The sequence below is a fragment of the Pan troglodytes genome, chromosome 9 (genome assembly GCF_028858775.2).
Source record: "Pan troglodytes isolate AG18354 chromosome 9, NHGRI_mPanTro3-v2.0_pri, whole genome shotgun sequence".
In the NCBI taxonomy this organism is placed as follows: Eukaryota; Metazoa; Chordata; class Mammalia; order Primates; family Hominidae; genus Pan; species Pan troglodytes.
In genome coordinates this window covers 50,835,949-50,862,411 of record NC_072407.2, presented here as the reverse complement: position 1 = coordinate 50,862,411, position 26,463 = coordinate 50,835,949, and the positions used below count along the sequence as shown (strand labels likewise).

The 26,463-nt window shown below is 40.1% G+C and overlaps 1 protein-coding gene across 6 annotated transcripts in view; it reads left to right on the top strand.

Moving 5' to 3' along the window:
* Positions 1 to 26,463, top strand: part of CKAP5 (cytoskeleton associated protein 5) — a 102,548-nt gene that overhangs the window by 1,666 nt on the left and 74,419 nt on the right. For 4 of the 6 annotated variants that reach the window (XM_001165890.7, XM_009460332.3, XM_024347088.3 and 1 more), the window contains exons 2-3: positions 22,976 to 23,069; positions 25,848 to 26,041. In XM_001165890.7, the coding sequence (XP_001165890.1) occupies positions 23,013 to 23,069; positions 25,848 to 26,041 (251 nt within the window). In that variant the 5' untranslated portion in view covers positions 22,976 to 23,012. Of the gene's footprint in view, positions 1 to 17,318; positions 17,481 to 22,975; positions 23,070 to 25,847; positions 26,042 to 26,463 lie in introns of those variants that run through there. The other 2 variants (XM_054661290.2, XM_009460333.5) reach the window with 1 other exon arrangement.

The window sequence follows — 26,463 nt, the reverse complement described above, 5'->3', positions numbered from 1 at the left end:
AAATTTTTTTAAAGGCTGTTCACTGAGGCAATGGCAAGCAAAGGTATTCCATAACAATTAACATGCCTTTTACTTTATTCTCCATTACTTTAAAGTCTTGATCAGTTTTGAATTATGTTTGAATTATGAACAGTGGGTGTGGTAATTCCATCGCAGTCTTCTACAACTGACAGTTCAGTTTTAGCAACACCTATTTTTTTGGTGGCTTTTTTTTTCTTTGTTTGTTTGTTTTTTACCTTTACGGTTTATTGTAAAGGATGCTACAAAGCATACAGATGAAGAGAGGCGTAGGGCTTGTAGGTATGGGAGAAGGGTGTGGAGCTCTTATGCTCTCATATGAAGTGTGTTTGAATATACCAACTCTCCTGTAAGCTTTTATCTTAATTCCATCAACCCTCACTTTCTTTTTTTTTTTTTTTTTAAGACAGAGTCTTGCTCTTTCGCCCAGGCTAGAGTGCAGTGGTGCGATCTTGGCTGACTGCAACCTCTGCCTCCTGGGTTCAAGCGATTCTGCCACCTCAGCCTCCCAAGTAGCTGGGACTTCTTGTGTGCACCACAATGCCCAGCTAATTTTTTGTATTTTTAGTAGAGACAGGGTTTCACTATGTTGGCCAGGCTGGTCTCGAACTCCTGACCTCAAATGATCCACCCGCCTCAGCTTCCCAAAGTGTTGGGATTACAGGTGTGAGCCACCACACCTGGCTAACCCTCACTTTTCTAACTGTGGCTTCTATTAGGACTTTATCAACAGGTTTTGTTTTTGCAATACTAGGTAGGGGAAGTGTTCCCCAGCTAGACATAATATCCATTCCTAATAAAACATTTACATATAGGAGACACAGCTTCCAACTTTCATAATTCTGTCAACACTTATATCTTTGTGTTCTCTCAATTTTTTTTTTTTTTTTCAATCAGATCTCACTCTTTCGCCCTGGAGTGCAGTGCTGCTATTATGGCTCACTGCAGCCTCCACCTTCAGGGCTCAGGTGATCCTCCCATCTCAGCCTTCCAGTAGCTGGGACTGCAGACGTGCATCACCATGCCTGGCAAATTTTTTTAGTTTTTGTAGCGATGGGGTTTCGCCTTGTTGCCCAGGCTGATCTTGAACTCCTGGGCTCAAGGGATCCTTTTGTCTCGGCCTCCCAAAATGCTGGGATTACAGGCGTGAACCACTACGCCTGGCCTTCTCAATCTAACTGTAGCCCTGTTCGGGGCTTCACCAATGGCTCTTGGTACTACCGTACCTGGGGCTTCCATATGAAGGAGTCCCAGGAATTTCTTTTTGCCACTCCCTGACCATTTTACCTACTTATATACAGAAGGCTTGGGGTCCCCAGCAGATGGTTGAGCCAAGAGACCCTTGCCCATTTGCCAGTCTTTATCTTGACTCATCTACCTATTGTTTCCACAATTTCAGATCAGATTTCTCATTGTAATCTGCCTCCTGACTTACAATTTCTCCAAACTGGGGTAAATATAGCAAACTTGTTTGGAACCCCTTAATGGTGGGAGACCAGCAGGGTCTCCCTTTGGCTCCCAGGCTAGTCTTGAACTCCTGGGCTCAAGTGATCATCCTGTCTTGGCCTCCCAAAGTGCTGGGATTATAGGCATGAGCCAACACCCTGCTACCTTACTTCTTAATAACCATTTAAAAATTTCCACCTTCCGGGATGAATCCATTTGCCCTCTGTCTCACCATTCTCTTAACCTAATGGTTTTATTAGCATCTGTAAGACCCACGAGAGGAAACTGAGACAGCACATTTGATAAGGCTTCTCGAACTGTCTTTTGATTTTGCAACAGTAAGGTTATCCACATTAAGGGGTCACCCTTAACCACAGCATTTACCATGACTGGGTAGTGGGCATATTCAGAGGGTAAATATCCTAGTCATCATAAAGCCAGTTTCACATGGCTTGCATATGAAGCATATCAGTGGCTCTATCTGGATCTGGGGTGTTCCACTTGGCATTTATGGGTGGAATCAGACTGTCCTCTTCAGGAAGCTTATGATACTAATGTACAAAGTGAAACAATTCCTTCACATTGTACCCCCTGGTTTCAATAGTTCTTTGATTTTTGCAGACCACGTTCTTCGTTACCAGAGGTCTTAGAAGCACTTTCTGTTGTCCTGGCGTACATTTTTCCCTTGAGGGACAGCTTTGAGGCTAGTGGCCTAAGCTCTCACACTCACTGAAAGCTGAGCTTGGTCTAGCAGGAAGGTCCAACCCACCACTCTCTTTTAATTTCATTTTAGCTGTTACAGATAACAATAACCAAGGGATTTAACATTTCGCTTTTTTTTTTTTTTTTTTTTTTTGAGCCAAAGTCTTACTCTTTCTCCAGGGCTGGAGTGCAATGGCACGATCTTGGCTCACTGCAACCTCTGCCTCCCAGGCTCAAGCGATTCTCCTGCCTCAGCCTCCTGAGTAGCTGGGATCACAGCACCCGGCTAAATTTTTTGTATTTTTAGTAGAGATGGAGTTTCACTGTTAGCCAGATGGTCTCAATCTCCTAACCTCGTGATCCTCCTGCCTTGGCCTCCCAAAGTGCTGGGATTACAGGCGTGAGCCACCGTGCCGAGCCAGCATATCACTTTTTAATACTAGTTTGCATTTCCTTGTGCATCCTGTGAACCAACTCCCAGGCAGTTGGATCCATCTCTGGATTCCATGGATAACTTTTACCTTTAGTAATTGATGACAGCACAGCTTCAGCTCTTTACCATGGGTGACCACTTGGCCACCTAAGAATCAAAGTTCTTCATCCCTATCCTTTTATCCTTTTTCTTCCCAAACCATATGTGTCTGTGAGCCAAGTCATTCTAGCAAATCCCAATTCTGATGCCAATTCTGAGAATATAGAATAAGAAACTTTAATAAGTTTATCTTATACTCTCACAATACAGAAAACTTCTGTGACCTCAGATGTGTGAGATTTTTTTCCCCACACACCAAGCAAGTAGTTCTTCAGCAGTGGACACTAGCTGTGTGTCCTCTAATTCAGTTCAATTCTGATACCTTTTTTTTTTTTGAGACAGAATTGCTCTGTCGCCCAGGCTGGAGTGTGGTGGCGCAGTCTTGGCTGACTGCAACCTCTGTCTCCCGGGTTCAAGAGATTCTCCTTCCTCAGCCTCCCGAGTAGCTGGGATTACAAGAACACACCACAACACCCATCTAATTTTTTGTATTTTTAGTAGAGACGGGGTTTCTCCATTTTGGCCAGGCTGGTCTTGAACTCCTGGCCTCAAGTGATCCGCCCGCCTCAGCCTCCCAAAGTGCTGGGATTACAGGCATGAGCCACCTCACCTGGCCAATTCTGACACACTCTATCTGGAGGTAGTGTCAGATCCCACAGGTTGAGGGTTTAGTCCCAGAAGACTGCCCCCAACTCAGATGCCAGTCTGAAGCCCCAGGTTTTTTTTTTACCTGTGCTTCTGTAGGCTGACTATAAAAATGGGCATTCCTAACACTGCCCCCCATTCCCCGCCTTGGGTTTGATTAATTTGCTAGACCTGTTCATAGAACTCAGGAAAACACATTTTCCAGCCAGTTTATTATAAAGGATATTGCAAAGGATACAAAGAGCTATATAGGGTGAGGTATAGGGGAAGAGGCATGGAGCTTCTATGCCCTCTCTGGGCACACCACGCTCCAGGGGCCACCATGTGTTCAGCTCTCAGCTTCTCCAGCAGCAAAGTTTTAATTGCAATAAATTTGAGTACCTTAATATTATGAACACTGTTCTAGGTTTTTGGTAAGCAATTAAAAATAATAAACATCTTTAACAGTGCCTTAGGATAAGTGTTAAAAATTTTGACAGGGAATGAGTATGTTAAGGTAAAGCCAGGCTCTCTTATGCTCCTTTAATGGGGTCTTATTCATTCATTGAACAGATATTGAGATTGATGCTTAATGTCTGTCACACATTGTTCTAGATTCAGGGAATACACTGGTGAACCAGAAAAAGACAAAGGCCCTGACCTAAGGGAGTTTGACAGTTTTATCTCTCAAACAATTTACTGTAGCAAATTATAGTTTCTGTAATCCCTCTGGGCTCAGCTCTGGTCCTTGAATAAAATACATGCCCAGATACTTTTACTAGCAGTAGCTAACATGTATTGAATGCCTACTGGGTCCCACATTTTGTTTAATTAATTAATTAATTAATTAATTAATTTTTTTGAGACAGGATCTCGCTCTGTCGCCCAGGCTGGAGTGTAGTGGTGTGATCATGGCTCACTGTAGACTCAACCTCCTGGGCTCAATCTGTCCTCCCACCTCAGCCTCCCAAGTAGGTGGGCCTACAGGCACATGCTAATTTTTGTATTTTTTGTAGAGATGGTGTTTTGCCATGTTACCCAGGCTGGTCTCAAACTCCTGGGCTTAAGCAATCTGCCCTCCTTACCCTCCCAAAGTGCTGGGATTACAAGCATGAGCCAACATGCCCCGCTACATTTTATCTTTTTTTATCCTCACAATGTTTTACAGATGAGGAAACTGAGTCTTTAAAAGGCTGTGCAACATGCTCAAAATCATAGAACTAAGTGATAGAATCTGAATTCAAACCCAAGTCAGTCTGTCTCCAGGGCCTTTGCTCTTAACCTATGGTTGTACTAGGTGAAGTAGGGATCTGTAGGAGAATTCAGGAGCAATTTCTGGGTAGAATTCCCCCAGCCCCTTTTTAAAAAGTACTTCTATCGGAGATGTGATGAAATATGAATGACAGGCATGATAGTTTTTAGAGGAAAGATGGCATTTACCATATGGGAAATGGACAACTGTGACAGTGGTGGCGGTGGGTAGCTAAAGGGACGCATAAAAATTGAGTTCTTAATCTAATTAGGATTCTTGGTAGTCAGTGTTGGAGAGTTTTAAGGTTTTTAAATGATTTTCCTATTCTTGCCTCTGGAGTTTAGAATACATTACTTAGCTCATTTCTATCAGGGCAGTTACTCTACCTACTTGATGTGTATAACTCCAACACATTATGCTTATTCTTTTCCGTCTTTGCATTCTGTTCTGGAACTTCTCACTTCACTCTACCCCTACCCCCAGCCTGTATTACTGGCACTCTCAGGCTTCAACTTAAATGTCATCTCCTTAAAGAGACACTTTCTGAGCTCTCAATTAGAGGAGCCCTCTTGGTCACTTTTACTTCACTTTTCCTTATTTACTTCATAGCATATATTGTTATGTAATTGTTTATTGTTTGTCTATATATTGTTAGATTTTCTCATAAAAATGAAAGCAGAACATAGATTTTTTTTTTCCTTTGAGGTTACCTCAGTGACTCAACAATGCCTGCAACAAACTAGGTGGTCAAAAATATTTGTTGAACAAAATTGGCCAAAACTGGCATCATCTTCTCTGAACAAAAAAGTGATAAAAACAGTATCTGACTATTCAGTTGGCTGTGTTTCTGTGTCTTTATTTATTTTTATATTCTAAAAATGTTGCGACAATGGTGGCTCAGCAATTTTTTTTTTTTTTTTTTTGAGATGGGGTCCCACCCTGTCTCCTAGGCTGGAGTGTGGTGGCCTGATCTCTGCTTACTGCAACCTTCACCTCCCGGGCTCAAGGGATCCTCTCACCTCAGCCTCTAGTGGCTGGGACTACAGGCGAGTGCCACCACACCCAGCTAATTTTTTTTTTTTTTTTTTTTGAAGAGGCAAGGTATCACTATGTTGCCCAGAATGGTCTTGAACTCCTGGACTCAAGTGATCTGCCTGCCTCGGCCTCCCAAAGTGCTAAAGTGCTAGGATTACAGGCGTGAGCCACCGTGTCTGGCCGTCATTTTTTTCTTTTTGTGGAGACACAGTCTCAGTATGTTGCCTAAGCTGGTCTTGAACTCCTGGCCTCAAACAATCCTCTCGCTCCAGCATCCAAAGTGCTGGGATTACTGGTGTGAGCCACTGCACCAGGCTTGTTCCTGTGTCTTTGGGTGTAAGCAGTATCTTAACAGTCTCAATTAGTCTTAAAATTATTTTAGACTAGTTCAGAAAGTCTTTAAGAAAGCTAGAAAAATTATACATCTGAATTTTTAAAAAAAATTTTAATCTGTTTTGAGAGGTACTAGTCAAATACATTGTAAGATGTCCTTCTATTGGAATTTGTCTGATGTTTTTCTCATTAGATTGGAGTTACAGGTTTTGGGCAGGAAGACCACAGAGGTAAAGTGCCATTTTCATCACATCATATCAAGGGTACATGCTATCAACATGATTTATGACTGTTAATATTGACCTTGACTGTTCATATTGACCTGAAATAGTGTTTGTGAGGTTTCTACAGTGAATTTACTTTTTTTTCCCCTCCTTTTCTATACTGTATTCTTTGAAGGGAAGTCACTGTTTGCAGCCCACACTTAAGGAATGGGGAGTTCCTTGATCTTAGGGTGGAGTACCTACCTAATTTATTTGAAATTCTTGTCTCTCCTTTCCCATTTATTAGTTTAGTCAAGTATTTACTGATAATAGTGTGGACTCAAGTATATTTATTTTATATTTTAGGTTACACTCCAATATTACTTTATTTTGTTGTTCAGGTTGTTCCAGATTTGTCCTTTGGGAGCTTCCTGTATTCCTTTAACATACGTGTGTGTGTGTGTGCGTGTATTTGTATTGATCTTTGAGTACTTCCTTACTATCTGGAAATGTTCCAGGCTCATCTTGTGTATTTCTTGTCCCAGAGCTAGAATCAGCCATTTCCCCAAGGTGCCCTGGTTCCTTTATTGGAGAATGCTATTAGAAACAAGACCTGGGTACTGAGTGTTCTCTTTGCTACTGGGGTGTCATTTCTTTTAGGTCCTTTCAACTGTTAGAGCAAAGAAATATATGAATGTATGCTAACCCCATGTATATAGACATATCTATAAATATTTCTCTATGTAGCCATCTGTGTCTATATTAAGTTAAACGAGTTCCATAGATCACTTTCAGTAGTATGGGCGGGGGGGAAAACATGAGTTCCTACTGGTGTCTCCAATTCTGATCCATTATCACATAGATCATTCTAGCCTCCTCCCCTTGCTGATCTTTGAATTTCCATTCACAATAGTGAAAAACCTAATTTCCACCATCCATTTATTTAATTGTCCAGTTCCATTATATATGGATATACATACATGGATAGCAGTATCAGAATTGCTAACCCATACTCCATGAAAAAAACTTTATCAACTAGAGTACATACTTCTGTGCAGTTCCTTTTGCCCTTAATCTTTCAGACTCCACTCATTACCAAAGCTACTTAGGTCAGAACCTTTTTCCCACCCCCTTTGGTGAAGTTGTTTCACACATCTGTAATATAGATTCCCTTGTCATAGTCTTCATTCTTTTCTGCAATCTCCCAGTCTCCTAAATGACTTTTTAAAATTTGCATACATTAAAGTTCACTCTTTATGTCATAAAAGTCTCGAACTCCTGCCTTGGCCTCCCAAAAGTGCTGGGATTAACAGTACAACCCACTGTGCCCAGCTGACATAAATTTTTAATTCAGCTGGATAAATACCTAGAAGCAGATTGCTGGATCATATGGTAAGACTAGTTATAGTTTTGTAAGAAACTGCCAAACTCTATTCCAGAGTGGCTGTACCATTTTGCATTCCTATTAGCAATGAATGAGAGTTCCTCTTGCTCCACGTTCTTAACAGCACTTAGTTCTATCGGGTTTTTGGATTTTAGCCCTTCTGGTAGGTATGTAGTGTCCCCACTTTATTATTATTATTATTTTAAAGAGATGGGGTCTCACTGTGTTGACCAGGCTGGTCTCAAACTCCTGGCCTCAAGCAATCCTCCCATCTCAGCCTCCTGAAATGCTAGGATTATAGGTGTGAGCCACTGTGCCTGACCTAGTGTTCTCACTTTTTAAAATTATTGGTTTTCATGACATTACCTTTTTTGAAAATAAATGTTAGTTTTTTAAGAGGAAACTTTTTAAAAATTAACTTTATTTTGGAATAATTATAGATTGTTCCAACAGAAAAGTTGCAAAGATGATGTGTAGGATTCCTGCATACCTCTCACCCAGTGTGCCCTGTTATTAACATCGTTTAAACAAACTCCAGATTCTGTTTGTGTTTCAACAGTTTTTCTATTCATGTCCCCATTCTGTTTCAGGATCCAATTCAGGGTAACATATTGCACTTCATGGTCATCTCTATTAGCCTTCTCTGGTCTTTGGCAATTTCTCAGTCCTTCCTTGTTTTCATGACCTTGACCATTTTGAGGAGTACTAGTCAGTTGTTTTGTAGACTGCCCTTCTCCTTGTCTTTGTCTGATATTTTTCTCATGATTAGTCAAGAATTACGTGTTTTTGGAAAGAATACCTTAGAATACCATATCATATCAGGGGTTTTGTGATATCCATGTGACATCATTAGTGATATTAACCTTGATCACTTGGTTAAGTTAGTGTTTGCTAGGTTAAGTATTAAAGTTAGTATTTTTCCCTTTCTATAGCTATTCTTCTGAAAATGAGTAGCCAGGTCTAGCCCACCCCCAAAGTGGGTGAAGGGATTAAATTCCACTTCCCGGAGTTAAGGGTATCTACATATATTTGGAATTTTGTAAGGAAGATTTGTCTCTTTTCACCCATTTATTTCTTTATTCCACTGTTTGTATCTTATGGACTAGTGTGTATGTGTGAGTGTGTATTGGCTTATGTATATTTATTCTGTACTTTGAGATTTTATAATCTATTTTTTTCCCTCGAATAATTCCAGCTTTGACTGTTGGGAGCTCTTTTTGGTTGGCTCCTGTGTCCCTTTGACATGCCCCCATCTTTTTAATTTTTTTTTCTTTTTGAACACTTTCTTATTTTCTGGTACTTTAATATGCTCCAGGCTCATCTTTTATTTTCTCTGCCCTAACCCTAGAATTAGACATTTCTCCAAAGATTTCTGGTTCCTTTTGCTTGGTATTTAGAAACCGAGATCTGGATACTCTGCCGTCTGCTCCTTGCTAGTGGGGTGTCAGTGTTTCTAGGCCTTCTCAGCCAAAACAGCCAGGTAATATATATATGTATTTTAAAGGGTAATGGTGGATGATTATTCATTTATACTTTATTTTTATTTTTTTAGTTGATATTTTATTTTATTGACTTCTCTCAAACAGATTCTATTCACTCTTCTATGCACAATTTCAGCCTGCTTGGTTCTTTAAATCAATTGCTAAATTAGAAAGAAGGCACTGCTACAAGATAACTAGAAGTGTTAGCTTGATCACAAAGGTCGCGAAACGAAAGCTGTAAAATATAAAGCCAGCCTGAGCAACATAGACAGACCTCATCTCTAGGGAAAAAAAAAAAAAAAATTAGCTGGGAGTGGTGGTGCATGCCTGTGGCCCAGCTACTTGGGAGGCAGAGGTGGGAGGATTACTTGGGCCTGGGAGGTGGAGGCAGCAGTGAGCCATGTTTGTGCCACTGTATTCCATCCCAGACGACAGAGTGAGACCCTGTCTAAAAAAGAAAAGAAAAATCTCTATCCAGTACATAAAAATATTTTTATGCTTTAGAGGGCTGCCTACAAATTTTGAGCAATGTTTAATATGGGAGATTCCTCCAAACCTATGGATAGTCCCCTTGAATATCACCAAATAGCATATAATTTTTTAATAGTGAATCTGCTTTCTATAGGATAAAAAGGAATAGATTGCTTGTACACCCAGAGAAGCAGTTTGTTTTAGACCAGAGAGGACTTGCCTTACTTGGTCCTAAGGGCTGTAACCCGACTTAGGCTTCTCTTTTTTTTTTTTTTTTTTTTTGAGATGGAGTTTTGCTCTTGTTGCCCAGGCTGGAGTGCGGTGGTGCAATCTCAGCTCACTGCAACCACCGCCTCCCAGGTTCAAGCGTTTCTCCTGCCTCAGTCTTCTCAGTAGCTGGGACTGCAGGCATGTACCACCATGCCTGGCTAATTTTTGTATTTTTAGTAGAGATAGGGTTTCGCTATGTTGGCCAGGCTGGTTTTGAACTCCTGATCTCAAGTGATCTGCCCGTCTTGGCCTCCCAAAGTGCTGGGATTACAAATGTGAGCCACCGCACCAGGCCAAGTTAGCCCACTCTTACATCAAAGGACTGAAATATAGGTTTGTTTAAGTCTGAAATCAACCTAAAGTCTCTCAATGACACTGGGATGATGCTTATAATGATATAGTAAAAGGCCAAGCTGGGTGGATCACCTGAGGTTAGGCTTTCAAGACCAGCCTGGCCAACATGGTGAAACACCATCTCTACTAATAATATCAAAATTAGCTGGATGTGGTGGCACACGCCTGTAATCCCAGCTACTCAGGAGGCTGAGGCAGGAAAATCACTTGAACCCAGGAGGCAGAGGTTGCAGTGAGCCAAGATTGTGCCATTGCACTCCAGCCTGGGCAACAAGAGCAAAACTCCATCTCAATAATGATGATGATAATAATAATAATATAATAATAATATAGTAATGATAGCTGTGGTTTACTGAGTGCTTGGTATTTGCCATGAAATCTGTTAATACTACTACTTAGCTGGGCCCAGTGGCTCACACCTGTAATCCCAGCAGTTTGGGAGGACGAGGCGGGCGGATCACAAGGTCAGGAGATCGAGACCATCCTGGCTAACACGGTGAAACCCCGTCTTTACTAAAAATACAAAAATTAGCCGGGCATGGTGGCAGACGCCTGTAGTCCCAGCTACTTGGGAGGCTGAGGCAGGAGAATGGCGTGAACCCGGGAGGCAGAGCTTGCAGTGAGCCGAGATCCGCCAGTGCACTCCAGCCTGGGTGACAGAGCCAGACTCCGTCTCAAAAAAAAAAAGATTTAATAATAATAACAATAATATAGTAATGATAGCTGTGGTTTACTGAGTGCTTGGTATTTGCCATGAAATCTGTTAATACTACAACTTACTTGCATAAAATCCATTGGATTTGTTTAATTTGACCCTTTCCAATCAGCCTTTCTCTTATTTGGCCACATGGGTCATATTTTTGTTCTTTACTCTTGCCTACATCTTTTAGAGATCCACACACATGCCTGAAACATTCTCTGTTGTCCCTACTTTTTGCCTTTGCTTGGACAATCCCTATTAATTTCATTTAGTTTTCAGCCTGAGTATCACTTTCACAGGGAGACCTTCCCTGAACCCTGCTGCACCAGTCTAGATTAGATTCCTCCGTCATACTCTCTTATTGTACTTTGCCTCAGGGCTATTGTGGTGCACAGCCTATACTCAGCATCTAGATGAGCATCTAACACCGAATAGCCTCACACTATCTGACAAGCACAATTGTCAGGACAGGAGAATAATGTGAATATTTGTGGGAAAAAAATTTTTTTTTTTTTGAGATAAACTCTTGCTGTGTCACCCAGGCCACAGTGCAGTGGCTCAATCATGGCTTACTATAGTTTCAACCTCCTGGGTTCAAGCAGTCCTCCCACCTCAGCCTCTTGAGTAACTGAGACTACAGGCGCGTGCCACTACACCTGGCTATGGAGGGAATTCTTAACATGTAAAAGGCAAAATCTCATTTAATCTTTACAACAATGATTAGATGAGTCATGTTAGGCAAGTTACTCTGTTTGCCTCAATTGCCTCATTATTAAATAGGGATAATAATATCAACTTCAAGGTTTTAAGGATTAAATGAGTAAATACATGTGAAGTGCTTAGGATAGTGCCTGGCACATAATACGTGTTCAAGAAGTGTGTGTTAAATAGGGAGCAACGTGAAGATGGTATTGTTATGATGATTGATAAAACTGAGGATCAGCTGGTTTGTGGCAGAGCAAGGTTTACAACTCAATCTGTCTACCTCCAGAGCTCAACGTGACTCCAGGTTTGCACTAAATTTAATCTAGAGTAGAGCTTTCTACAGTAAGATTTCTTTCAAGCAACTGTTTTACTGCCATGGCTTTGCCAAAGTGAAAGATTCTAAAAATGAAATTACCCTCTTTTAGTGGATCTTATAATAAAAAAGTAACTAGGAAAACAGTGGCAAAAATCTTAGAAAATTTCAAAATAATATTACTGAGTGATTTTTTTCACTTTGAAAAGGGTTTACTTCAGAATTTTATTAAATATATATTGTTTTCTCAACACATTTGAAATACACATTCTACAAAATTTTCTTTATAAGACCAGGCGCAGTGGTTCATGCCTGTAATCCCAGCACTTTGGGAGGCTGAGGCAGGCAATTCACTTGAGTCCAGGAGTTCAAAACCAGCCTGGGCAAGTGGTGAGACCCCATCTCTACAAAAAGTAAAAAAGTTAGTTGGGCATGGTGGCAAACACCTGTGGTCCCAGCCACATGAGATGCTGAGGCAGAAGTTTTGCCAGAGCCCAGGAAGTCGAGGCTGCAGTGAGCCATGTTCCTGCTACTGCATGCCAGCCTCAGTAACAAAGCAAGACCCTGTCTCAAAAAAAAAAAAAAAAAAAAAGGATAAGTTTATTGTATATTTAAGACTTCTGACTGGGTGGGGTGGCTCGCAAGTGTAATATCAACTCTTTGGGAGGCTGAGGCAGGAGGACTGCTTGAGCCTGGGAGTTCGAGACCAGCCTGGGCCACATAGTGAGACCCTGTCTCTACAAAAAAATTTAAAAATTAGACAGATGTGGTGGTGCATGCCCCAGTAGTCCTAGCTACTCAGGAGGCTGAGGCAGGAGGCTCACATGAGGCTGGGAGGTTGAGGCTAGAGTGAGCAGTTATTGCACCACCATACCCTAGCCTGGGCAATGGAGCAATCCCTGTCTCAAAAAACAAAAAACAAAAAGACTTCTGTGACTTGATGAAATGGTGCCATTTTAGAAATTTTACACTAGAGCACAAAGCACTATGCAATGCTGGGATAATGAATAAGACTCAGTTCCTTCTTTCAAAGGAGATATCATGTATACAAAAAATGTTAAGAGAGAGAGTGAAGTGTAGCCTATGGGATGAGTATAGGCAGATGATCCAACTTCAAGCCTCTGAGTGGGAATTTTAAAGTTTTAAAGCTTTTAAAAGCATTATTTATCATCTAAGCGGGAGTTAAATAAAGAAAAAGTAAATGAAAAAAATTTAATAATATAAAAAATACAAAAACGTTATTATAAAAGATGCTGAAGCTCATTATTAAAAATCAGAAGGCATGGATGGGTATTAAAGTTCAAAGTAAAAGTTTTTTCAAAAAAATTTCTTTGCTTAACCCTTAGACACACTCTCAGAAGTAGCCATGGTTAACAATTTTTTTCTTTTTTGAGACTGATTCTCGCTTTGTTGCCCAGCCTGGAGTGCAGTGACGCGATCTCGGCTCACTGCAAGCTCCGCCTCCCGGATTCACGCCATTCTCCTGCCTCAGCCTCCCGAGTAGCTGGGACTACAGGCACCCGCCACCATGCCTGGCTAATTTTTTTGTATTTTTAGTAGATACATGGTTTCATCGTGTTAGCCAGGATGGTCTCGATCTCCTGACCTCGTGATCCGCCCCCACCTTGGCCTCCCAAAGTGCTGGGATTACAGGCAAGAGCCACCACCCCGGCCCGTGGTTAATAATTTTCTATAGATCCTTCCAGAAAATGTTTATGTGCATTCAAACATGTACAATGATGTCCTAGTTTTCTATGGCTGCTGTAACAAATGACCACAAACTTGGTGGCTTAAAAAAACAGGATTTATTCTCTCACAGTATGGAGGCCAGAAATCCAAAATGAGTCTTATGGACCTACATCAGGGTGTCAGTCAGCAGGGCCACACTCCCTCCAGAGCCCCTAGGAAAGAATCAGTTCCTTGCCTTTTCCAGCTTCTGGTGGCTGCTGGCACTCCTAGGCCTGTGGCCATCTTTCAATACTTTATTCTAATCTTTTTTTTATTTTTTATTTTTGAGACGGAGTCTTGCTCTGTTGCCCAGGCTGGAGTGCGGTGGTGCCATCTCGGCTCACTGCAAGCTCCGCCTCCCAGGTTCATGCCATTCTCTTGCCTCAGCCTCCCGAGTAGCTGGGACTACAGGTGCCTGCCACCACGCCTGGCTAATTTTTTGTATTTTAATAGAGACGGGGTTTCACCGTGTTAGCCAGGATGGTTTCGACCTCCTGACCTTGTGATCTGCCCGCCTTGGACTCCCAAAGTTCTGGGATTGCAGGCGTGAGCCACCGTGCCCGGCCTACTCTATTCTAATCTTTCTCTGATCCCTCTTCATATCACTTTCTCCATTGGGTCAAATCTCCCTCTGTCTTGCCCGTAATGATATATGTGATTGCCTTTACCCACCCAGATAATCCAGGGTAATCCCCCCATCTCAAGATCCTTAATTTAATCACATCTGCAAAGACCCTTTTTCCAAATAAAGTAACATTTACAAGTCCCAGGGATTACAACGTGATTTCTTTAGGGGTCATTATCAGCCTACACAAATGCATATGTAAATGTGTATGTGAGATAGACACACACACACACACACACACACACACACACACATACACATACAAAAAAGGAATTAGACTTCATATACTGTCTTGCAAATTTCTTCTTAAAACTTAATGGATTTCTTCCACATTGGCACATTTGACCCTTGAGCAATGCCAACGTTAGGGATCCCCCTGTGCAGTGGGAACTTCACATATAACTTTAGACTCCCCCAAAACTTTACTAATAGCCTACTGTTGACCAGAAGCCTTATTGATAACATAATTGTTTAACACATATTTTGTATATGTATTATATATTGTATTCTTACAGTAAAGTAAGCTAGAGAAAAGAAAATGTTAAGAAAATCAGGAGGAGGAAAAATATTTTTTCTCGCTCCATCGTTCAGGGTGGAGTGTTGTGGTCCCCTCTTGGCTCACTCTTTCTGGGCTCAGGCAATCCTTCTACCTTAGCCTCCCGAGTAGCTGGGACTAACAGGCATGTGCCACCAGGCCCAGATAATTTTTTGTATTTATTTTTAGAGACAGGGTCTCACTTTATTGCCCAGTAAGTAGAAAATATATTTACTATTCATTAAATGGAAGTGGATCATCATAAAGGTCTTCATCCTTGTCATCATCCTCATGTCGAATAGGCTGAGGAAGAGGAGGGGTTGGTCTTGCTGTCTTTAGGGTGACAGGGGCAGAAGAAAATTCACATGCAAGTCAACCCGTGCAGTTCAAATCCATGTTGTTCAAGGGTCAACTGTATTTATATATTTACTTCTGTCTTCCATATCATCTTTTGTTTTCTTTAAATATTTGCAAAGCAATTTTTGTATAGACGAATGTCTCATTTTTTGTGTATGGTAAAAAACAATAGTATAAAATTTACCATCTTAACCATTTTTAAGTGTACAGTTCAATAGTGTTAAGTATATTCACATCGTTATGAAACCGATCTCCAGAACTTTCTCATCTTGCTAATCTGAAACTCTGTATCTAAATATTTCTCTTATCCCCCTCCCAAGCCACACCCCCACCCCATCTTTGTTTACTACCATTCTGCTTTCTGGTTCTATGAATTCATGAATTTGACTGCATACCTCATAAAAGTGGGATCATACAGTATTTGGCTTTTTTTGTGACTGTTAGTAGATTTTTTTCTCTAATTTTTAAAATGTTTAATTCGCTCATAAGCACAGCACAGGGTATTATCCATTTGTGTGTGCATACACACATACACTCATTGTACTATGTTTATTGCAGTTAACTGAAGTCCTATGTCACTAGAATGCTATGTAACAGAAAATGTTGGTCATACCTCTTGTAATAAATATTTGTTGGGTACTTATTTTGTATCACACATTGGGAGAAAAAGATAATTAAGATACATTCCAGCCCTTGCCCTTGAGGAACTCACAATCTGATGAGAAAGGCTGATCTGCAAACCATTACTCTCAGAACAGTTAAACTTGATGGGAATATAATGAACGAAGGTCTTAATTACCTAATTCAGAGGTATTCTTTACAGTTAAATGCATTGTAGAATGAGACTGTCTTGGCAGTTCAAAAATCAGACTATTTTAATCTGAATCCATTTTTTACTTGGCAACTTTATTTATCTACCCCGCCCCCACCCAAGTAAGGAAAAGATACTTGGCAACTTTAGCTTAGGGTTCTCTAAAACCTTCAGAATAAGAGTAACCTGAGTCTGCTCCCTGGTGGAGCAATCTTCATAACTGTTCTTTGGATTCTTAAATTTCTGCTTTATTCCTGTTGTGGATAGGAGAAATTGGGTTACTTACAAATGGTCTTTAAGCTTACTACATTGATTCCTGTACTGATCTGATGATGGCCCAAGGCTTTAAGGAGGTGTGTTGATTCATCTAAATTAGGTGGAGTAATATGGACTTAAAAAAAGCACATATCTTTCCTGTTGGTATGATGGGAGACACAAAATGCAGTCAAACCTTGTAAACTAGGATTCAGGACAAACTCCTCCTACAAAAAGAAAATTAAAACTAGTTGCTAACCTTTGGAGATCTCAGAGACTAGGACTTAACTCCTTGAAATATTAATGCCGTTTCTACTACAATTTTCTTAAGAACTCTTCATATTAAATTACATGATTGCACATTACAATTGTATTGGCATGCAAGATTACTTACATAGACTTGTACATTTATTTATGCTGACTTTTAGGTCAATTTTTGAAAGATCACATTTTACACACAAGATGGGGAAGGTTATTTTTCTTTTTTTCTTTTATAGAGGTAGGGTTTTGGTTAGTTGTTCAGGGTGGAGTGCTGTGGTGCAATCTGGCTCACTGCAGCCTAGTCCTGGGCTCAGGATCCTCCCACCTCAGCCTCCGGAGTAGCTGGGACTAGTCTTGTACCACCATGCCCAGCTAATTTTTTATTTTTTGTAGAGATGGGGTCTCACTTTGTTGCCCAGGCTGGTATTTTTCTATTTCACCTTCTATTACCTTCCTGCCCACCTTGTATCATTGTCCAGGATTCCTCCAGTTTTGTAAAGAACAAATTCCGTGAAAAGGTGAGGTGGAGCATTGTAGGATCTTTTCCAGGCCTTTGAGTTGCCATTTGAAGAACTGCTCGAGTCCAAAGGAGGTTAATGAAGTAAGCAGCTTACATATAATGAGGGGCTATGTATCTACCTTGATGCTTTGGCTGTTACCTGCAGTAATTTTTTTCACCCTTGGAGGAGGGATTAGGATTGTGATAGTGGGAACTGGTCATCTCCTTTGTTTCTGGAATATTACGTGTAATACTACCAAAAAAAGAGGTCCACCCATCTGCAGTAGTCTTCCTAGTTGGTCCATCATTTGCCTCTTGCCTGGGAAAGCCTATGACCTGGAAGCAGCGCCTGAGGCCTGCAAACCTCTGGGCGAAGATACACTGCGGCCCCTTTAAGCTTTCAGAGTGTGCGGAGAGGGGAGCTGAGGGTGGGGCGGGCACTCTGACAGTGGCGCTCCGGGCCCCGCCCTCGGAGGAGGCGTTTCCCAGCGGTCCGCAGCACCAATGCTGCCGCCGCCGCCTGCCGGGTATTCCTGCTGATCCTGTTCGGACCTTAGCTTCCCTGACCTCTCCCTGCCCGGGGAGCGTAAGTGTCAAACCACGGGCAAAGGGCAAGCATCCCGCGACCGTGCTGCAAGTCCTAGTGGACAGTACTGGGGACTTTCCTGGCCTATCAGAGGCTAAGGCGGCGAAAGAGCGTAAACAATGCCGGCTGCAGTGAGCTAAAGCCAGGGTATCTGCTCTACTTCTGGGTGGTGACAGCAGTCGTAGGGTGCTTGTTTGGGCATGCAGTGGGTGAGCAGTGCCCACGACCTGGCTTTGCCCCCACCTGGTTCTTACTTGGGGTGAGGAGAGGGTTGCTTTTACCAGAGTATAACCCATTTGAGCTGAATGGGTGGAGCTGAATCTCTCTGGGCCTTGGATCCTTACCCTGGTATTTGAAGACCTTGGTAGCTTTGGGATGAGTAAGCATTAGGTTTTCAGCTACCTTGGTACAGTCGAGCAGTAACTCCAAGTTGTCCTAATTCACAGCCAGGTTTAGCTGTCTCTCCAGAGGCCTGTGTTGGTGGTATCCCGTACCCCTTTTGGATATGTTGACAGTGATCATCTCTTAGGAAGAGTCCAGTTAACCTTTCCTCCTGATAGAAAGAGCACAATGTGAAAGAGACAGCTCTTTACCCCTCTCCATCTCTGAAGGAATTTGTGGGACGCCACTGTCCCAAGATTAGGAAAGCAAACACACCGAAGTTTGAGATAATCTGCTAGAAAACTGTTCAGATTTCTGGCCGCCTGGTAATGCAGAATACTCCGGCAAGAGGATAACACTTGTCCTTGTTAATGGGAAATACCTGGAGACAGTGAGGTTTTTTTTTAATTTGAGGGAAAGTGTTGTCATTTTTGCCACCTGCTACTCAGAGATGGGATTTTGTCAGATTTTGGTTAAGTAATAAAAATCTTAAGTTTTCTATGACAGTTACATAGTTGTTGTGTTTCTTTAATCCAGTTGTCCTTCCTAGACATGGTTTGAGTAGATTTCTGGGCATGTGTATGCATTGCTTTTTTTAAAAAATAATTTCTTTTTTTTTTTTTTATGAGCCTATCATCGCACTCAGTGGTCATTCAAATGGGTTGCTTTTTGATGGAGCAGAAGTTTTTCTCAAACTTCTGTTAAAATCATTCTGTGCTTCTGCAATAGCATCTCCTTAGCCAGAGGTGAGAGTCCAGGAATGGTAATCAAATTCAGATCTCTTGTATTGTGATAGTGAAGAGCTTTTGTAGGTCAAGAGCTTGGGAATTTGCCATAAAATAGTCGTACTGCCAGTGGTTTTTCTCTAAGTAGAAGAGAAAATAATCTGTACGGTAGCTCTGTAATTACTCTTATAGACTATCAAAATACAGGAATTTAAACTAAAAAGACACCACACTTGGGCCCATGGGTTGTAGGGAAGAGAGACAGACTGAGAAGTAGGAGACATAGGTTCTAGGCCCAGCTCTAGTATTGCTTATGACTTAATCTCTCTGTCCCTTTTAACTGGTTGGTTAATGAGAAAATGCACAGATTTTGGGGTCTCTTTTATGATGGGATATAGTGCATATTTAATAGGAAATTTGTTATTTATTTGAACACTAAACTGAAAAATCAGACAATTTGGAATTTATTCTAAGTTCTGCCTTCATGTATAACCTTGAAAACATTTCTTAACCTCTCGTCTAAAAATAAGCAATTACGCCTAAACCTTTTCAGCAATAGCATGGACTATATGGTATTTGAGCTCTTAGGAAGACATTTTTAGATCAGCGGTATATGATTATAATATGTCTGTAAAACATACTTACTTTAGCTGACCTCCTTGTCTTTGCCTCAGTTTTAGACTGGGATAAAATCTGAGAGCTCTGAATAATTGAAATTTCTGAATATGTGTCTTTACTAGGGACTAGATCAAATAAACCACAGCAAGCATTATGTATAGTTCAAATTAATCTTCTTAATGCTTCTCTTTGTTGGCAATTTTATTTGCTCTTTAGGCATCAAACTCTACTGTGTAGCAAAAACTTGGTTCTTATATCTGTTTATAAAATCCAGATCAGTCTGCTCATCCCTATATGATACTTTTAACTTTTTGAGAAACTTCCAAATGGTTTTACACAGCAGCTAGACCATTTTGCATTCACAGCAGCTGGACCATTTGGCATTCAACTTAAAAAATACAGAGGTATAATAATTTTTATTGTATTTTACAGACATACTAGTATTCAGTTGGTGGGGGTGGTAGGGGGAAGACTGGTCCTGAGTTTGAAAAGCACAGTTTGATGAACATGTGAACTGTTTCCAGCTTTTGACTACTATGAACAACATTGCTATGACTATCCCTATATAGGTCTTCTGGTGTAATTTGCATCAGTTTCTAGGCTATACACCTAGGAATGGAGTTGCTGGGTGGTAGGGCATGTGTATCTGATAATGCCATACTGTTTTCCAGACTGTTAAACTATTCCGTCTCCCATCATTGGTGTATTTGAGTTCCTGCAGATTCTCCTGACTCCTTTAAATTACACTGCTGCTGTTTCATGGCAATCCTAGGGATTTTGAAGAAAAATCTTAATGAAAGTTCCACATATCCTAATAAACTTTTACAATTCCATCTTTCTCTGGGACATTTTCTTCTTTGCCATGGGAGGGAACAAAATGTAAAGGAAGAAGCATAGACTATGAATCTTAGTTTAATTTCATTGCTTACCAGTTTTGTTGTTTTGGCGGGTTACTTAATATTTGTGAAGCTAGTGTGTAAAATGAGAATATCTTTCCTTCACGTAGTTGATGTCAGTACAAAGTGAATTAGCATGTTTAAAAAGTACTTTGCACCGTGCCTGATTCAGAATAGATATTACCAGAGTATATATTCAATAAACAAATATTTATTGAAAACATATTTTATGTCAGGCCAAAACTAGGGATGGAGAATTGCGGAGGACCTCTTCTATGTTATTAATAATATTGAAAAATCGGCCAGCCTGGGCAACATAGTAAGACCCCATCTCTACAAAAAACTAAAAAATTAGTTGGGCATGGTGACATGCGCCTGTAGTCCCAGCTCCTTGGGAGGCTAAGTTAAAAGAATCACTTGAACCCGGGAGGCGGAGGTTGGGAGGATCACTTGAGCCCAGGATGTCAAGGTTGCAATGAGCTGTGATCACACCACTGCACTCCAGCCTGGGTGACAGAGTGAGACCCTGTCTCAAAAATGAAAAAGAAAAATTGGAAACAATTTAAATGTCCAATGGTAGGGTTGGTAATTATGGTACATTTGTAAAATGGAGTGCTATGTAGACTTTAAACATCATATTCTCAAATCTGGGAAAATGTTTGTGATCATATAACAAAAATGTTATAAGGGGATTATGCCTGTCTTTTTCATATGATTTATATTACTACATGTGTATTGAAAAAAAACTGGAAGGAGTCAGGTGGATACGTACTTTAGTGTTCATCATGGCTATTAGGTGGTGGTAAAATTGTATTTTAATACTTAGATTTTTTTCTGTAGTTACTAAATTTTCTGCAGTTTACACACATTACTTTTATAATAAGAAAAAGGTGTTGTCTAGATAGATAGCATAGGGATGGGTGCGGTGGCTCACGATCAGTGGGATCACTTGAGCCCAGGAGTTCGAGACCAGTCTGGGCAATATAACGAGACCTTGTCTCTACAAAAAATTTCAAAATTAGCTGAGCATGGTGGTGCACACCTGCAGTCCCAGCAACTCCTAGCTACTCAGGAGGCAGAGGTGGAAGGATCGCTTGAACCCAGGAGGCAGAGGTTGCAGCGAGCCAAGATCGTGTTCATTCCACTCCAGCCTGGACGACAGAGCAAGACGCTGTCTCAAAAAAAAGAAGATAGGTAGCATAAAGTTATTAAATGGATGTTGACTTTAAACCTCACTTAAAAACATGGTTTACATAAAGAATATGTATAAAGGTTCATTCAGGGATTTAATTTTGTACTTGTTTATGTAAACATTGACTAGTCATGTTTGCTAGAATTAGGGAGCTTGGCATCATCAACATTTTTACATATTGATTCTTTTCTTTTCTTTTTTTTTTTTTTTGAGACGGAGTCTGTCGCCCAGGCTGGAGTGCAGTGCGATCTCGGCTCACTGCAAGCTCCGCCTCTCGGGTTCACGCCATTCTCCTATCTCAGCCTCTAGAGTGGCTGGGACTCAGGCCCCAGCCACCAAGCCCGGCTAATTTTTTGTGTTTTTAGTAGAGATGGGATTTCACCGTGTTAGCCAGGATGGTCTCGATCCTGACCTCGTGATCCGCCCGGCTCGGCCTCCCAGACTGCTGGGATTACGGGCGTCAGCCACCACACCCGACCCCCATATTGATTATTTTCTATAAGTAATTCTAGGTGAAAGTATGACTTTTTCCAAAACTTTTTTCTTGGCCTTTTAAAAGGCCATTTAGCTCAGCAATTCAGTTTTATTCTAGCTTCGTTTTATATCTAAGAAGTTCTCATTTGGGAAAATATAAAAGCATCATTTTTTAGAAAACAAATTTTTGGTTTTTTTTGAGACAGGGTCTTGCTCTGTTGCCCATGCTGGAGTGTAGTGGCATGATCACAGCTCACTGCAACTTCTGTCTCTTGGGCTCAAGCAGTCCTCCCACCTCAGCTTCCCGAGTAGCTGGGACTACAGGCACACACCACTATGCCTGGCTAATTTTTGTGTTTTTAGTATAGATGGGGTTCCACAATGTTGCCCAGACTGGAATATATTTATATTTATATTTTTTGAGTGACTTTATTTTTTTGAGATGGAGTCTCACTCTGTCGCCCAGGCTGGAATGCAGTGGGACAATCTTGGCTCACTGCAACCTCCTCCTCCCAGGTTCAAGCGATTCTCCTGTCTCAGACTCCCGAGTAGATGGGACTACAGGCCTGCACCACCACACCCACCTAATTTTTGTATTTTCAGTTGAGACGGGATTTCACCATGTTGACCAGACTGGTCTTGAACTCCTGATCTCAGGTGATCTGCCCACCTCAGCCTCCCAAAGTGCTGATATTACAGGCATGAGCCACCACTGTGTCCTGTCTTTTGAGTGACTTTAAAAAAAAAATTCTATTGGCCGGGCGCGGTGGCTCACGCCTGTAATCCCAGCACTTTGGGAGGCCGAGGCGGGTGGGTCACGAGGTCAGGATCGAGACTGTCCTGGCTAACATGGTGAAGCCCAGTCTCTACTAAAAATACAAAAAAATTAGCCGGGCGTGGTGGCGGGTGCCTGTAGTCCCGGCTACTCGGGAGGCTGAGGCAGGAGAATGGCGTCAGCCCAGGAGGTGTAGCTTGCAGTGAGCGGAGATCGCGCCACTGCACTCCAGCCTGGGTGACAGAGTGAGACTCCGTCTCAAAAAAAAAAAAAAAAAAAAAGTCCTGTTAATTGAATTAAGTGGGGATCTGACGAAAGAATGGGATTTTTACTCTTGTTGTTGCATGAATGATAAAATAATAATCTCAGAAAAGTTATTTTTGTCTTAAGAGACTGCCTGGTTGCTAAGCAGGTTTCTACCTTTATCTGACCAGGAAATACTCTTAATTCTAAGGAAAACCTGGAAGCACAATGGGAGATGACAGTGAGTGGTTGAAACTGCCAGTTGATCAGAAATGTGAACACAAGGTAAGATTCTTCTGGAATTCGATTTTCAGTGTCGTTGGCTTGTTTTGTCAGCAGTTATACTATCATCTTACTTAGAAGTGTGTGAAAACATTGGCAGTTTCAAAAATACTGATGCCTTGTTAGATATGTTATTTTTTCTCATTGAAAATAGGTTTCTGTAGCTCAACTAAAAATTTTTTTGTCTCTGGAAAGAATTCAAAGAAAAGATATTAGTGAAGTGAAAAGTAAGTGGTATCTATAAAAAGTAACTGGCTAGTTTTTTCATCTCCTTCTATATACAGTACAATATACTTCTGGTACCTAAGTACTTACTAATATTTTATTATATAGAGACTCTTCTTTTGAGATGTGTTCTGAATTTGGCCTTAGAAATCCAGCATTTTTTAGGTTCTCTGATTTATGTGATCAGCATTCCAATATTTACCCTCAGAATCTACCAATCTTTATTTTCTAGTTTATGCTAGTAAGATACAATTTATTACATCATGTCATTATTTGGTGGGCATCCTTTCAGATTATCTTATTTTTTCCCCAACTATACCTCTAGTTTCTTTCATTTTTAATCATTTTAAACAAACATCTTCATTTTTAATCATTTTAAACAAACATCTACCATCTGGTAGATTTTAGAATTTCATTTCTTCTTGTAAATTTATTCTACTCCAAGTCCTCAGGTTTACCCCTTTATGTTCTTGACAGTTCTTTTAAAGTTTGTTTTGAATCTGAGTATTCAGGATTTATGGTTGTTGATTAAAAATACTGAATAAAATATACTAACTTACACAGTTGTATACATACAGTTCTACCTATGTAGAGTAGAAATTTGGAGCCATGGTCCCTATATCCTCCACAGAACCACTCCTTCATCCTACGTAATAAATTAGCCAAGGCCGAATACTGTATCAAAAATCAACATGTAGCTCTTCAGATAAGGCCAGATTAAAAGTGAGCTAGTTGGTTTTTATTCTAATTCGCATAGAAATTGTTGGTTATGTAGTACATTAAATTGCAACAAAAATTGGAGAATTTTGGAACTTATTTAGAATCGTTAACTATAATGCTTTTTTTGGTAGATATTGTATATTCTCACTGAAAGGGGCAGACAATATAGATAAATCTTAGACTTACCGATTTTTGATTGGTTAATATGTGCTAAGAGTTTTTCAATCTCGTGTGATTTGGTACTTTATTTTTCCCATTTTTTGAGCATTTATTGTGTGTTTTTGAAACTTAAAGCATAGAGATGTTAAATCTGTTTAGGGAACACTCATTCTACTTTATAGAATGAGATGTTGCCCAATTTTAAAAAATAAAAAAATAAATCTGGTTTAAATTGGTTAGTAAATGTTCAACTATGATGTTAATTTATGTTATACTTCACTCTAATTTTGCAGAATAGGTAATGCCTTCTTCCTAATGAATGCATCTTATAGTGGGTTAGGCAGCATTCCTTCCTTAGAAGGAACAGTTTTTTTTCTGTGAGCATAGCACCTGCCCCAAATTACATTTTCAATTACATTAATTGGATCAATTCAATTGATTCAATAATTGGATCAATTCAATTGATTCAATAATTGGATCAATTGAATTGATTCAATTATTGAATCAATTCAATTACATTTTCAATTACATTTTTAATTACATTAAACAAATAACATGTAAATTATTTCTGTTTTTCAATCATATGTTGATCCTTCTGTCTCTTTGATCTAATAGTGTTGAGGACAAACATCTAATTCTTTACTAATGCTTAACACAGTAAATGCAAATTCGATCATCCCACGAACTAACTTCTCATTTAACTGCCCCCAAATCATTTCATTGCTTTCCCATTGCTCTTAGAATAATGAGTGGAATCTTTTATTTGGCCTTCATAGTCCTGCATGATCTGGCCTTTTCCAATCCTCTCCAGCTTACTTTGTACCATGCTCCCCTCTCTTTCTTTATAGGAGTGGAAAATACCATATTCCCTGCTGTCATAGGGCCTTGGAGTATACTGTTCCTTCTGGAATGTTCTGTCTCCCCTTTTGCCACTCTTTCCTGATTAGTTCCTAATTTATCTTTCAGGGCTCAGCTCAGTTACCATTTCTCAGGAAATTTTTTCTTAACACTAAGACAAAGCCTTTTATAATATATACTTTCATAGCACCAAGTTGCTTCTCCTTTGTAGTACTTAATGCTTTGTTAGTTTTAAATTTATTTGTATTATAGCTTAATGTCCCCTCCTGCTGGAGTGTAAGCTCCACAAGGGCCAGAGCTTAATTGATTTTTATTTATTAAACACCTGTTGAATAAATTAATGAAAAAAGAATACCTCAGTAAAAATGTCCGGAATCTACTAGCTGAAATTAATATACAGTGTAATATAAAGCTACCTAATGATTATACAAAAATAGAACCAAAAAACAGCATATACTTTGGAGATGGGGCAGTTTCATCAGGGTGATTTCTCATGTTTGAGTTATCACATCTTTAATACAATATTATAAAGAAGTAATAAGTAATTCTTAGATACAATGTGAGATTCATTTATAATGGCCTATTATGAATGGCAGAGTATCATAAACACTAAACACTTGTAAGAAGTTTATTAGCTAATCTTTTTTGAAAACTGCCAATTTCTTAAACTCTTTTTTCGTTTCTAGTCATGGGGTCCTTTGTTTACATTACCTGACATAGGGTATTCATTTCTACTCTCACACCCTCCCCCCACAGATTAACAGTAGATGATAGTATCATTAAATTATGTTTTGTTTCAAAATACTACTTTTCTTTTAGCTGTGGAAAGCAAGGTTAAGTGGGTATGAAGAGGCCCTGAAGATCTTCCAGAAAATAAAGGATGAAAAGAGCCCAGAGTGGTCCAAATTTTTAGGATTGATCAAAAAATTTGTCACTGATTCCAATGCAGTGGTTCAATTGAAAGGATTAGAAGCTGCACTTGTTTATGTTGAAAATGCCCATGTAGCAGGAAAGTAAGTACTTTCTTTCCAACTTTACTGATAAAAACCCCTGTTTGGTGTTACATAATGTATGTTTGTAGATCACTGTCCTTAGTTATTAGCAGTTTTAGAATAGATGAATTTTCTTACTTTCGTAGTTTCTTGATACTTGTTTTTCATTCAGTCTTTATTCTCAGAAATCTAAATGGCACATGAGATCTGTAGAGGAGTAAATTAGAAATAATATTTTGAGGGTTTACCTTAAGGTTTGATGACCAAGTGGTTTTCCTTTTAAGCTTTTTGTATGGGAATTATTCTAAACTAAAAGGAAGAGTCTTTAGTAACTTCAAAAAGAAACTGAGAGATTGTCAGCAAAGGAATTATCAGAATTTCACTGAAGACATTTGGGCATTATAGAAAACTAAATTTTTTACAAGGGTTGTTAGATAGGTGAT